Genomic DNA, 14,982 nt, shown 5'->3' on the forward strand with positions numbered 1-14,982 from the left:
TCCTCCCCCTCTCCCTTCCTCCCCCTCTCTCCCTTCCTCCCCCTCCCCATTTAACCCTGGCCCCATCACAGACCCACCCACCTACCCAGCGGTAGGTCTTTGGGAGTGTGAGAGGGAACCGGAGGGACACTGGCACGTCCACGGGGAGGGGACGGTACATCTCCTTACGGCAGCGGCGGGAATTGAAGCCGCTGGCAGCGACACTGTAATGCGCTGTGCTGACCACTACTCTACCTTGGGAGGATGATTACCTGTCTGTTCCCATATGAACGAGGGGGGGAAGAGAGAGGGAGAGGAAGAAAGAGAGGGAATGAGTGAGAGAGAGGGAGAAAGTGATAGGAATGGGAAGAGAGGGGGAGAGGGAGTGTGGGAGAGAGGGAGAGAGAGGGAAGAGGGAGAGAAGGAGAAAGGCAGCGAGCGGGGAGAGGGGAACAGAGAGAGACGGGGAGAGAGGGAGTGAGGGAGAGGCAGGGAAAGAGAGAGAGAGAGACTCTGATCTCACATTACAGCACCTATGTTAAAGATGAAAGGTAACAGAACAATTTATTTAGTTCTAATGACCTTATAGTGATTCTTTTCAACTACACACAACTTTCATCCCTCCCTCTTCACACCCACATTACTGACTTCCAGCTAACGAATACACATCAGCCCTGTCTTGTTTTCCATTTAGCTGTGCTTCATGCTTCTTAGGAACCCATTGTTTGGGGCTGCATTTTGAGTTTACTGTACAGTCCATACTCAGATTGGCGGCTGCAGTCAGTTGCTGAAGTTATTTGCTCTTCGTGCTAACTCCACTGATCCACACTGATCGTATGGAGGCATAGGCATTGGCCATTGTCGGTGGGAAAAATGTGGGGTCTTTTATGAAGAAAGATATGAGGTTTAAGTAACTACTGTTGCCTTTCTGCTTTGAGGCAGTGTTCTTGTGGATGTGTCTGTCTCTCTGTATCTTTTATTTCAGATGAATATGGATTAATCTTTCCAACTGCAAGCAATCCAGTGGTGAGTATGTGCAGTTCCCTTCAACTCCGCGTGTAACCTGCATCCTATTTCTGGTTGTATATGTCCGTTTGTTCATTCGTTACGTGCCCTTCCTGGATGATGTGGGTGATCACGGTCTTTCCGTGGCCATGACTGTCCTTGGCAAGTTTCTCTACAGAAGTGGTTTGCCATCGCCTTCTTCTGGGCAGCGTCTTAACAAGATGGGTGAAATCCCAGCCATTATCAATACTCTTCAGAGACGGTCAGTGGCCGCATAGCTTGTGATATAGGCCGGCTGCTCGTGCCTGTTCCCATGGCTTCACCTGACCCTGATTCGAGGCTTGGGGGGCGCGGGAGAGTGGGCGGGGGGGGGGCGCTACTAAACAGGTGTTACACCTTGCCCAGGGGTGACCTGCAGGCTAGCGAAGGGAAGGAACGCCTTCCACCTCCTTTGGTAGAGACGTGTCTCCACCCAAATGTCGCAAAACCTGCGGAGATAATTGCCTGGTGTTGATGATCTACAGCCTCGGCAAGGCCACCTTCACGATAGAGGACAAGCAAGCATCTTGTATCCCATCTGGGAAGCCTCCAGCATCGACCTGGAACTTAGGATATAGAACATTACGTGAGTTCGAAGAAGAGATAGGTCATCCCTACTTTGTGCAGTTTCTGGTGATCTCTTTTGTATCAGGGTGTGCAGGTGTCCCCAGTCTGGATTAAGTTAACAGGGAGTAATCCCATTCTAGGTGCTCTAACTTTATGGAGCCAATTCGTATTCTTAGGCTTAGTTATTAGGCTGAATTTGGGGAGTAAGTGTTGCTTTTAGGCCTAGTTCGTAGGCTTCGTTTAGACTGTTAAAGCCCTTTTGGCCCACAGCGTTGTACTGATCCAATGAAATGGTCAATTAAGCCAGTCTCCTCTGCCGACCCAATGTCCATATCCCTCTATTTTCCTCGCAGTCAGGGACCTATCTAAACATCTCCAAAAACATCCCAAACGTTTCTGCCTCTACCAGCACCCGAGGCAGTGCATTCCAGGGACCCACCACCTTCTATGTGGGGAAAAATAAACTTGCCCTCACATCCCCTTTGAAGCTACCCACTCTTACTTTAAGTGCATGCCCTTTGGTATTAGTCGTTTCAACCCTGGGATAATGATACTGTCTGTCTACACTCTCCATGCCTCTCATAATCTTATACACCTCTATCAGATCTCCCCCGCACCTCTGAAGTTAGTTTTCTCTAACTTCCAGTAATTTTTCCCCTCCCCCTTACCTCTTCTTCAATTCTTCACTCTGGCATCTTTTCTCCACTTCACCTGCCTATCATCTTCCCCTGGTTTCCCTCTTCCTTCTTTTTCTCCCATGGCCCTCTCGCCTCTCCTATCAGATTCCTTCTTCAGCCCTTTACCTTTCCCACCTATCACCTCCCAGCTCGTTATTTCATCCTCCGTCCCCCCACCCCACACACACACACACCTGGCTTCACCTATCACCTTCCAGCTTGTACTCTTTCCCCTCCACACCTTCTTACCCCCCCTTTCCTTTCCAGACCTGATGAAGGGGCCTCGGCCCAAAACGTCGACTGTTCAATCCTCTCCACAGATGCTGCCTGACCTGCTGAGCTCCTCCAGGATTTTGTGTGCCCTGCTCTGGATTTCCAGCGTCAGCAGGATCTCTTGTGTTAAAGTTAGTGGGGGACCGCAGCACCCATTATAACGGGAGATTTTGTGTTCATGTGAATAGGGAGCTCAGTGTGTATTCCGTGGCTCACAACTGTTTAGGCTGAACAAATAAACCCGTCCCCATGCTCAATTGGGTGATTCATCCGGGGGAACGATGGGAGCATCTATGTTGGGAAATAAAGAGTTGCCACTTCCGGCCGAGACCCTTTGTCAGGACTGGAAAGGAAGGGAGAAGAGGCCAGGATAAGAAGGAGGGGGAGGTGGGGGGAAGGAGGACAAGCTGGGACAGATCTTCCCCGGCTGGAGAAGGAAACAGGGGCAAGAATTTCACAGAATTTGTCCCAGAAGATGGGTTGGAAGGTTGCATGATCCTCATTCGCCAAAGTTCTTGCCTCCTCTCCTGAGCCTGCACTTGGAGATGAATGCCAAGACCCCTGAGTTGGTGCGCAGGAGATTTGTTCGAGGGCTTCAGCTGCAGGGAGAGAGACTGGGGAAGCTGTTGCATTGAGCGACGGAGGAGTAAACAAGGTTATTCCATAAGATTTTACTGTAAACATCTGAAAACGTTGCCACAGTGCCAGGGAAGGGAGCCATTTCAGCGTGAGGGCTACAAAGTCTGGCCATAGTAATCTCTGCGGCATTCACTAAATGCTAGAGGAACTCAGCACGTCAGGCAGCATCTCTGCCGGCTGGTGGTGTGGTGGCATCCGCACCGGACTTCCAGCCGAGTGGCGGTTCGAGTCCGGCCGGCTCCTTGCACGCTTTCCATCCGTGCTGGGTTGAGCGTCAAGCTAGCGACTCGGCCTGGTAAAAAACAGACAGATGCGAACGAAACGGCAAGGTTACCGCCCAATCCGCCATGAGCCGCGGAGAGGAACAACTAAAACAGTCGACGTTTCGGGCCGAGGGCCTTCATCAGGACTGGAAATGAGATGAGAAGTCAGAGGTGGGGGGAGGAGAAGAAGAAGTACAAGGTGGCAGGTGAACGGTGATAGAAGGGGTGGGGATGAAGTAAAGAGCTGGGAGGTCGATTGGTGAAAGAGATAAAGGGCTGGAGAAGGGGGAATCTGATAGGAGAGGACAGAAGGCCGTGGAAGAAAGGGAAGGGAGAGGAGCACCTGAGGGAGGTAAGGAGATGAGGTGAGAGTCAGAAATGGGGATGGGAAACGGGGAAGGGTGGTGGGGGGCGGGAAATTCGCAGAAGTTCGAGAAATCAATGTTCATTCTATCAGGTTGGAGGCTACCCAGACGGAATATAAGGTGTTGCTCCTCCAACCTGAGGGTGGCCACATCGTGGCAGTAGAGGAGGCCGTGACTGACGTGTCTGAATGGAAATGGGAAATAGAATTGAAACTGGTAGCCACCGGGAGATCCCACTTTTTCAGGCAGACGGAGTGTTTATTGCTCGGCGAAGAGGTCTCCCAGTCCACATTGGGTCTCACCGATATACAGGAGGCCACACCCGGAGCAACAGGTAGTCGACCCCAACAGACTCACAAGTGACGTGTCGCCTCACCTGGAAGGACTGTTTGGGCCCTGAATGGTAGTGATGGAGAGTGTGGGGCAAGTGTGGCACTTGTTCCGCTTGCAGGGGTAAGTGCCAGGAGGGAGATCAGTGGGGAGGGACAAATGGACAAGAGAGTCGTGTAGGATTCGATCCCTACTGAAAGCGGAAAGTGGGGAGAAGGAAAAGATGTGCTTGGTGGTGGGATCCCATTGAAGATGGCGGAAGTTGCAGAGAATTATGTGCTGGACGCGGAGGCTGGTGGGGTGGTAGGTGAGGACAAGAGGAAATCTCTCCCTGCAGGGGCGGCGTAAGGATGGGGTGAGAGCAGACATTCGTGAAATGGAAGAGAGGTGAGGGCAGCATTGATGTTGGAGGAAGAGAAGCTCCTTTCGTTGAAGAAGGAGGACATCTCCTTCGTCCTGGAATGAAAAGCCTCATTCTGAGAGCTGATACGGCAGAGCCAGAGGAACTGAGAGAAGGGGATGTCATTTTTACAAGTGACAGGCTGGGAAGAGGTATAGTTCAGGTAGCTGTGAAAATGAGTAGGTTTATAAAAAATATCAGTAGATAAACTTTCTGCAGAGATAGAGACAGAGAGATCAAGAAAGAGAAGGGAAGTGTTGGAAATGGACCAGGTAAATTTGAGGGCAGCGTGGAAGTTGTAGGCAAAGTTGATGAAGTGGACGAGTTCAGCACTGGTGCAGGAAGCAGCACTAATGCAGTTATCGATGTAGTGTAGGAAGAGTTGGGGCATGATACCAGTGTAGGCTTGGAACATAGACTGTTCCACGTAGCCGATGGAAAAGCAGGCATAGCTGGGACCCCCGCGAGTGCTCGTGGCTTCACCTTTTAGTTTGAAGGAAGTGGGAGGAGGCAGAGGAGAATTTGTTGAGGGTGAGGAACAGTTCCGCCAGAGGGAGGAGAGTGGTGGTGGAGGGGAACAGGTTGGGTCTGGTGTCCAGAAAGAAGCAGAGAGCTTTAAGGCTGATGGGGGCTGGAGGTGTGTAGGGACTGGACATCCGTAGTGAAAATGAGACGACCAGGGCTAGGGAACTTGAAGTCATTGAAAAGATGAAGAGCGAGTGATAGGTCTACCTGGACAAGTAGGTTTGTGGATCTTGGGTAGGAGGTAGAAATGGGAGGTGCAGGTTGAGGAAACAATGAGGTTGGTGGAGGTGGGTTGGAGATCCCCAGAGTCAATATGGTTGGTGATGGTGTCGGGGACAATGGCCTGGTGCTCCTTAGTGGGGTCCTGTTCCAGGGGTAAGTAAGAGGAGGTGTCTGAGAGCTGGCGCTGGGGCTCAGCGAGGTAGAGGTCAGTTCGCCAGACTACTACAGCACCTCCCTAATCTGCGGGTTTGATGGTGAGGTTAGGATTAGTGCGGAGGCAGTGCAGAGCGGAGTGTTGAGAAGGAGTGAGGTTGGAATTGGAGAGGAATGTTGAAGTCGAGACGGTTGATGTCCCATCGGCAGTTGGCAATGGAAAGCTCCAGAGCAGGCAAAAGACCAGGGTGGGGTGTCCAGGAGGAGGAGGAGGGTTAAAGATGGGAGAAGGGGTCACTGGTGTGGGGTGGGCGTCCTTGCCTAAGAAATAGGCTCGGAGACGGAGATGGCGGAGGAAGAGCTCGGCATCATGGTGGGCGCGGAACTCACTGAGGTGTGGGTGTGGGGGGACCGAGGACAGAACGGTCTGCCTCAGAGAGGGAGGTTGGAAGGAATTGTGAAGAGCCAGCACGGATGAGAGCTGGGATTGGATTGGGGGAGGGGTTGGTAGTGTTTGAGGAGAGGGGAGGATTGAGGTGTTCAGGGAAGGTGATAGATGGGTGAATAGGAGAGAACTCGTAGCGGGGGAGCCAAGGTGGAATATATTGTGTGTGTTGCTCTGAATTTATAGTATCTGTTGAACCTCTTGTGTTTAATCTCTGGTGTGTTTCTGGTTTTTAATTGTGAGGAGAGTTAATTTGCTCCAAAAACAATAATTCAACCTCAGGGATAGAAGAGCTTCAGGAGTCTATTCAGCAGTGGTGGGAATTGAACCCGGGTCGCCGGTACAGTAAAGCGTTGTGTGGACCGCTACGCTACCGGGCCGCCCCACGGTTCACTTGGAATCCAGCACTGTGTATGGAGTGTATGATGGACGGGATTGTGTTAAAAACAAATCCAGCGCACCCCTTGGCTGGCGGGGTGGAGATACGTCTCTACCAAAGGAGGTGTGAAGCGCTCTTTCCCTCCGCCAGCCTGCAGGTCACCCTTGGGCAAGGTGTAGTACCTGCCACCTGCCTAGCCCCCCAGTCTGGGTTATGTGAGGCTAAGGGAGCAGGTGCGGGATGGTTGTATGAGCAGCCAGTGCAGATCACAAGTCCAGGTTATGCCACCACTGAAGAGTATTGATAATGGCTGGGGGGGGGTCGCACGTCTTGTAAAGACACTGCCCAGAAGGCGGCAGTGACAAACCACTTCTGTAGAAAACTTTGCCAAAAACAATCATGGTCATGGAAAGACTATGATTGCCCACATCACACGACACGGTGCATAATGGTGACGTCATATGACATGGCACATAATGATGAAGCAGCTTAATTTCCAACTGACAAATGCTGGAAATCCAGAGTAACACAAGCAAAATGGAGCAACTCAGGAGATTAGAGAGCTGGATAAAGAGCCAACATTACGGGCTGACCTCCAAGAGGTCCACAGCCTTGTTGTGGTTTGAAGGCTTGCATACCTCAACGACCCAGAGAGCTATGCTGGCTGGGGTCGGGGCTTTGTGCTTTGGCTCTTGGTAGGATCGCCCACGCCGAACAGGTCAAAGGGTAGAGGTCAAACTAAGAGTGGTCCAGCAGTCCTCGGGATCTGGGGGTTCAGCTCAGAATTGTTACGTAAACAGTAGTGACGATTCCTTCTACGTCTGAGTGCTGACGATACTCCTGAGTCTCCACCCGGGGCTTGCAAGGCTGACATTAGTGAAAACAGAGAGAAGCCACCGACGTGATGAAGGGAGTCCTGAAGATCGTCAGAGACGGAGGACCTTCATTGCAGAAGATAAAGTAAGTTTCAGGCCGAGACCCTTCATTAGGACTCACTAATACTTTGTGATTGGTGAAACCGACCATTGTGTGTGGGACATTCTGACTCTGCCCAGCTGAAACTACATAGAGAGAAGGCATCAGATCAGTATCGGCACTTTGTGAAAGATATATCCCTGCCTCTTAAGGCCTAGTTCAGGACAGTTAAACCTCTGTGTAGTTGTATATTCAGGGTGCCATGCGTCTACCCTGTAACAGAAAGGGACGTGCTACCATTGTAATTATGTGATTCTGTCAATCTGCCTGACTCTATTCAAAATGTTCACATTAAGTAGGTGATTAGTTAATCAATCATGGTGTCGACGAAGTCAAAGTCAAAGTAAAATTTATTATCAAAGTAGGTATGTGTTTCCATCTACAACCCTGAGATTCATTTTCAATAAATCTATGGAATAAAAACCTTAACAGAATCAATGAAAGACGGCGACAACTTGGGGGTCAGCCAGAGTGCAAAAGGCAACAAGCTGTGCAAATCCGAAAAGAAAGAAACAATAAACAATAAATAAGCAATAAATATCGAGAACATGAGATGAAGAGTCCTTGAAAGTGAATCCACAAGTTGTGGGAACATTTCAGTGATGGAGCAAGTGAAGTTGAGTGAAGTTAACCCCTTTGGTTCAAGAGCCTGTACCACCTTCCTGATGGTTGAGGGGTAATAACCGTTCCTGAACCTGGTGGTGTGAGTCCTGAGGCTCCTGTACCTCCTTCCTGATGGTTGAGGGGTAATAACTGTTCCTGAACCTGGTGGTGTGGGTCCTGAGGCTCCTGTACCTCCTTCCTGATGGTTGAGGGGTAATAACTGTTCCTGAACCTGGTGGTGTGAGTCCTGAGGCTCCTGTACCTCCTTCCTGATGGTTGAGGGGTAATAACCGTTCCTGAACCTGGTGGTGTGAGTCCTGAGGCTCCTGTACCTCCTTCCTGATGGTTGAGGGGTAATAACTGTTCCTGAACCTGGTGGTGTGGGTCCTGAGGCTTCTATACCTCCTTCCTGTTGGCAGCAATGAGGGACGGAGTCGGATGATGGATGCTAATTTCCTGTGACAATATTTCACGTAGATGTGCTTTACCTGTGATGGACTGGGCAGCATCCACAGGTTTTTGTAGGATTTTCCGTTCAAGGGCATTGGTGTTTCCCTACCAGGCTGTGGTGCAGCCTGTCAATATACTCTCCACCACACATCTATAGAAGTTTGTCAAAGTTTTAGAGGTCACGCTGAATCTCCACAGGCTCTCAAGCAAGTAGAGGCGCTGCCATGCTTTCTACAATGGAATTTACAATAAAAACTCCACATAAACGCAGATTGCCAAACAACCAATGTGCAAAAGAATGCAAGTTGTGTATTAAAGAAAAGCAGGGAACTTGAGTTGTAAAATGTCCTTGAAATGTGAGTTTGCAGTTTGCAGGAATTCTGAAAAATAGTGTCTGGAGAGTAAGAATCTCTCGGATTCACCTGCACCCTACATGAGGATGGAAAAGGGTTCTCGGCTTGAAACGTCGACTGTGTATTCAATACCTTAGATGCTGCCTGACCTGCTGTGTTCCTCCGACAGTTTGCATGAGTTGTTCTGGGTTTCCAGCTTCTGCAGAGCCTCTCGTGTTTATGAAGACCCTCCCCATTCCTGCATTTGTTGCTCCGGTGTTTCTCCATTCTCCAGTCCCCCACCTTCCTTCCTCCCTCCTGCGACGGCGGCAATCTATGGGTCTCCAGTCTACAATCACAGACTGAACTGGCATTGTTTCTTTCGCAGTTCGCCGTGCAGCCGCTCTCCTTGGGTTGAAAGAGGTTGGCGAAGAGGAGCAATGGATATTGTACTGGTCGGACACTTTCGTGTCACGGGATAAAGCCCTGTCACTAAAGCGGTACCAGGTAATTGACCCACGGAAGAGCCAATGAGAAGCTCCCATTCCGCCCCCACCCCCAGAACCTGCACCATTGTGAAACTCCACTCAGCTTTTAAATTTTCTGATGTTGATGCTGTAGTTACAAGGCATCCCTTCCCTCCGCTAGCCTGCATGTCAGCCTTGGGCAAGGTGTAGCACCTGGTTAGACCCCCCCCCCCACTGATCAGGGTCACGCGAAGCCATGGGGGCAGCTGGTGGATGGCCATATGAGCAACCAGTCCTGGTGATATAACCACTGATGCCAGGCAGGCAATCTCTGAAGAGTATTGACGATGGTTTGGTGGGGGGGGGGGGGTTAACCATAGAACATAGAATAGTACAGCACAGTACAGGCCCTTCAGCCCACAATATTGTGCCGACCCTTAAACCCTGCCTCCCATATAACCCCCCACCTTAAATTCCTCCAAATACCTGTCTAGCACTCTCTTAAATTTCACCAGTGTATCTGCCTTCACTACTGACTCAGGCAGTGCATTCCACGCACCAACCACTCTCTGAATAAAAAACCTTCCTCTAATATCCCCCTTGAACTTCACACCCCTTACCTTAAAACCATGTCCTCTTGTACTGAGCAGTGGTGCCCTGGGGAAGAGGCGCTGGCTATCCACTCTATCTATTCCTCTTAATATCTTGTATGCCTCTATCATGTCTCCTGTCATCTTCCTTCTCTCCAAAGAGTAAAGCCCTATCTCCCTTAATCTCTGATCATAATCCATACTCCCTAAACCAGGCCCCATCCTGTTAAATCTCCTCTATACCCTTTCCAATGCTTCCACATCCTTCTTAAAGTGAGGCGACCAGAACTGGACACGGTACTCCAAGTGTGGCCTAACCAGAGTTTTATAGAGCTGCATCATTACCTCGCAACTCTTAAACTCTGTCCCTCGACTTATGAAAGCTAACACCCCATAAGCTTTCTTAACTACCCTATCTACCTGTGAGGCAACTCATATTGTCCCCACCTTCATCAAGTTCCCTCTCATTGGTGATTACCGAAGAGAAGTATTCATTGAGGACCTCGCTCACTTCCACAACCTCCAGGCACATCTTCCCACCTTTATCTCTAATCGGTCCTACCTTCATTCCTGTCATCATTTTGATCTTCACATAATTGAAGAATGCCTGGGTTTTCCTTAACCCTACTCGCCAAAGCCTTCTCATGTTCCCTTCTTGCTCTCCTCAGCCCCTTCTTAAGCTCCTTTCTTGCTACCCTATATTCCTCAGTAGACCCATCTGATCCTTGCTACCTAGACCATGTATGCTGCCTTCTTCCACCTGACTAGATATTCCACCTCACTTGTCACCCATGTTCCTTCAGCCAATCATTCTTTATCTTCCTCACCGGGACAAATTTATCCCTAACATCCAGCAAGAGATCCCTAAACATCGACCACATGTCCATAATACATTTCCCTGCAAAAACATCATCCCAATTCACACCTGCAAGTTCTAGCCTTATAGCCTCATAATTTGCCCTTCCCCAATTAAAATTTTTCCTGTCCTCTCTGACTCTATCCTTTTCCATGATAATGTCAAAGGCCAGGGAGCAGTGGCCACTGTCCTCCAGATGCTCACCCACTGAGAGATCTGTGACCTGACCTGGTTCGTTACCGAATACTAGATCTAGTATGGCATTCCCCCTCGTCGGCCTGTCAACATATTGTGACAGGAATCCATGCTGGACATACCTAACAAACTCTGCCCCATCTAAACCATTGGAACTAATCAGGTGCCAATCAATATTAGGGAAGTTAAAGTCACCCATGACAACAACCCTGTTATTTTTGCACCTTTCCAAAATCTGCCTCCCAATCTGCTCCTCTGTATCTCTGCTGCTACCAGGGGGCCTATAGAATACTCCCAATAGAGTAACTACTCCCTTCCTGTTCCTGACTTCTACCCATACTGACTCAAAAGAGGATCCTGCTACATTACACACCCTTTCTGTAGCTGTAATAGTATCCCTGACCAGTAATGCCACCCCTCCTCCCCTGTCCCCCCCTCTCTATCCCTTTTAAAGCACTGAAATCCAGGAATATTGAGAATCCATCCCTACCATCTTGTAAAGACAATACCCAGAAGAAGCCGATGGCAAACCACTTCTGTAGATAACATTTGCTGAGAACAATCACGGTCAGGAGACCGTGATTGCCCACGTCATATGACATAATGGTTATGATGTGCCTAAGACTTTTGCACACAGTACAGTATTTGTCCTCGTGGAGCAGAGAGCGAGTTTGTAACTCTGGCGGGAACAAAGGATTTTGGGAATGGCGAGGGTGGAGCACCCCAGGAGGGGTGTGGGACAGGTGGCAGAGGAGTGCCAGGGGTGGGGGGGTGCAGACACACCCAGCCCTGAGACGCCAGGCAAGGTCACTTGATTCCAAAAATTGGTTTATTAATCATTACAGAATGTCTCTCTGGTGCCTCCCCCTCCCTTTCCCTTTTCCCAACCATGATTCATTCCCCTCTCCCTGCCCCACTTCCCACTCAGTCTGCAATAGACACCCATATCAGAATCAGGTTTATCATCACTCACACATGTCATGAAATTAGATTTTTTTTGTGGCAGCAGTACAGTGCAATACATAAAATCACTACAGTACTGTGCACCCTTGATATTTAGATGTGCTCCTAAATACCTACCTCATTATGATCTTGCATTTTGTCATTTACCTGTGCTGCATTTTCTGGGTAGCTTTTACACTTTATTCTGTACTTTGATTATTTTACCCTGTTCTGCCTCATTGTACTGATCTGTGTGAACAGTAGGCAAGACAAGCTTTTCACTGATTCTTGGTATGTGCATGAAAATCGCAGGAGGTTAGCAGTTTCTGACATACTCAAACCACCCTGTCTGTCACCGGCAATCATTCCACGGTCAAAGTCACTTAGATCACAAATTCTTCCCCCTCTATTCTGATGTTTGGTCTGAACAATGATCGAACTTCTTGACCATGTCTGCATGTTTTTATTAATTGAGTTTCTGCCACATGGTTGGCTGATGAGATATTTTATATTAAGGAGCAGGAGCACCTAGTAAAATGGTCACTGAACGTATGCCACGTCATACTGGTATACCGTCTGCATGGATTGATAATTCTTTTCCTCGCACAGAAAATGAATTACTTTCTTGGGATGAACGAAATCTGTATGAAGGATTTGCTGGTCATGAACTTAAATCGCATGCTAAGGCAATACCCAGAAGATTACAACATCTTCCCAAAAAGCTGGCGTTTACCATCTGAGTAAGTTTAAAGACCACCTCGAAATGGAGTGGGGCTCTGTTCATGCGTGTGTGTGTTTCGAACTTTCAAAGTACATTTACTATCAAAGAATGTGTAAATTATACAACCCTGAGATCTCCTTGCTTGTCAGCAGTTGCAAAGGGTGAAATCCAAAAGAACCCAATTAAAACTAAAGGCCAACACCCGATGCGCAGAGAAAGGGAAAAAGCACAAATCATGCAAACAGTAGAAGCAAGCAAAATCTGTATGGTCTCTCTGAACCATAAAGTGTGTGTGTGTGTGTGTGTGTATAAGTTATGAAAAGATTAAAGATTAGCCATACTTGTCACATGTACAGTACATCGAAACATACAGTGATATGTGGTCTCAGGCACAGAGCCGAGAGAGCATCGAACCAGCAGAGCCCGCGTCCCGAGAGCGAGGAACGACCTGAGATTTGGACGATTTAAGTGCCAGGCCAGATTGAAAAGGTCAGGAGGTGATGAACGGGCTGGTATTCAGCTCGCTGCTCGGCAAGGTTTACTGAGCAGTGCGCTGAACTGAGGCCGTGGCCTGCAACGAACAGGCTCCTGGACTGGCTGCAGTGACGACTGGCTTCGTGTCAGTGCACTCACTTCTGTCAACTTCAGTTCTGAAAGTTATTTGCTTACTTTTATTGTTGGCATGATTTAAGTTTGTTTCTGCCCATTGGGTGTCTGGCAGTCTTCACTTTTTTAATGGGTTCTTTTATGTTTCGTTGTTCTGTGGCTGCCTGTAAGGAGACGATTCTCAGGATTGGACGTCGTATACCTGCTTTGATAATAAATGTACTTTGAACTGCGTCAATGACACTTAGCACCACTTTCCCATCTTTATTACATCAAAGGTTAAAGTTCAAAGTAAATCTATTATCAAGGTACGTATATGATATGACCTTGAAATTTGTTTTCTTGCAAGTACAATAGAATTTGTGGAAGACTATAAATAACAAAGACTGACAAACAACCAATGCGCAAAAGAAGACGGATTGTGCCAAGTTGCAGAGTTCTTGGAAAAGAGTCCATAGGGTTGTAGAATGAGTTGAGGGTGGAGGTGAGTGAAGGTATCCATGCTGATGGTTGAGGGGTAATTACTGTTCCTGAACCTGATGGTGTGGGACCCCAGTCTGCTTGGACCTCTTTGTCCAATGAGCAGAGAGCATGGATGTGGATGTTGGATGCTGTTTTCTTGTGGCAGTTAAGTGTACTCAATGGTGGGGAGGATTTTGCCTGGTATGGACTTTCTATAAACTCTTCCATTAATGCACATTGGTCTGAAGTTGAGATACGTTTTAAAACAAACCTCAACATATCTCATCTTAGCAATCTTTGTTGGACATACACCCAAGTTGCAAGGGTCCATTAAGTTAACATCTAATGGAAAGAGATATTAAATGACCATTACCAGTCTCTCCTCCCGTGTACCCACCCTCACCCCCTCCCACTCTCCCTGTCACTTCCTCTGTTGCTTCCTCTTCCCACTCATACCCACTCTCTCCCAATACTCCCCCCACTCCCCTGCCACTCTGCTCTTGCACTCGCCCGCTCCCAATCCCCCATGCATGCCCTCCAACACACACCTCCCAATCCCCGCTTTCACTCCCCCCAACACCCCTCCCGGTCCCCCCTCTGAGTCCTCTCTCCCACTCCTCCCTCCACTGCCACCTCCCCTCCCCTCTCACATCTGTATCATACAGCTCTCCAGTGATGTGGATGCAGCATATAAGATATAGCTGACCAATCTCCCATCATTGCCCAAAGGCAAAAGTACCCAAATGATTGTTATAATGACTGCATCCCTCACCTGCTTAAAAAATTATGGTGTCAAAGGCAAGTGCTCATTCAATAGTCAACAAACTAGGAAAAGAGATGGCAAGGTGGGACTTGTGAGGCAAAGAGATGGCATGGTGGGACTTGTGAGGCAAAGAGATGGCATGGTGGGACTTGTGAGGCAAAGAGATGGCATGGTGGGACTTGTGAGGCAAAGAGATGGTGCGGTGGGACTTGTTAGGCAAAGAGATGGGGTGGTGGGGCTTGTGAGGCAAAGAGATGGGGTGGTGGGGCTTGTGAGGCAAAGAGATGGTGTGGTGGGACTTGTTAGGAAAAAAGATGGTGTGGTGGGGCTTGTTAGGAAAAGAGATGGTGTGGTGGGACTTGTTAGGCAAAGGGATGGCATGGTGGGACTTGTTAGGCAAAGAGATAGTATACTGGGACTTGTTAGGCAAAGAGATGGTGTGGTAGGACTTTTTAGGCAAAGGAATTGAGCAATGAGGAAGGGTTAATTAGCAATCTTGTCGTGAGAGGCCCCTTGGGTAAGAGTGACCATAATATGGTGGAATTCTTCATTAAGGTGGAGAGTGACATAGTTAATTCAGAAACAAAGGTTCTGAACTTAAAGAAGGGTAACTTTGAAGGTATGAGACGTGAATTAGCTAAGATAGACTGGCAAATGACACTTAAATGGTTGACGATGGATATGCAATGGCAAGCATTTAAAGATCGCATGGATGAACTACAATAATTGTTCATCCCAGTTTGGCAAAAGAATAAATGA

At 48.6% G+C, this 14,982-nt stretch overlaps 1 protein-coding gene across 1 annotated transcript in view; it reads left to right on the top strand.

Annotated features, from left to right (window-relative positions):
• LOC134355096 (tubulin polyglutamylase ttll6-like) overlaps positions 1–14,982 on the top strand; it is an 89,216-nt gene that overhangs the window by 12,767 nt on the left and 61,467 nt on the right. Inside the window, exons 2-4 of the mRNA XM_063064833.1 lie at positions 971–1,005; positions 9,010–9,128; positions 12,281–12,411. Of these exons, the coding sequence (XP_062920903.1) occupies positions 971–1,005; positions 9,010–9,128; positions 12,281–12,411 (285 nt within the window). The remainder of the gene's footprint in view (positions 1–970; positions 1,006–9,009; positions 9,129–12,280; positions 12,412–14,982) is intronic.

Source organism: Mobula hypostoma, chromosome 12, assembly GCF_963921235.1.
Source record: "Mobula hypostoma chromosome 12, sMobHyp1.1, whole genome shotgun sequence".
Classification (NCBI taxonomy): Eukaryota; Metazoa; Chordata; class Chondrichthyes; order Myliobatiformes; family Myliobatidae; genus Mobula; species Mobula hypostoma.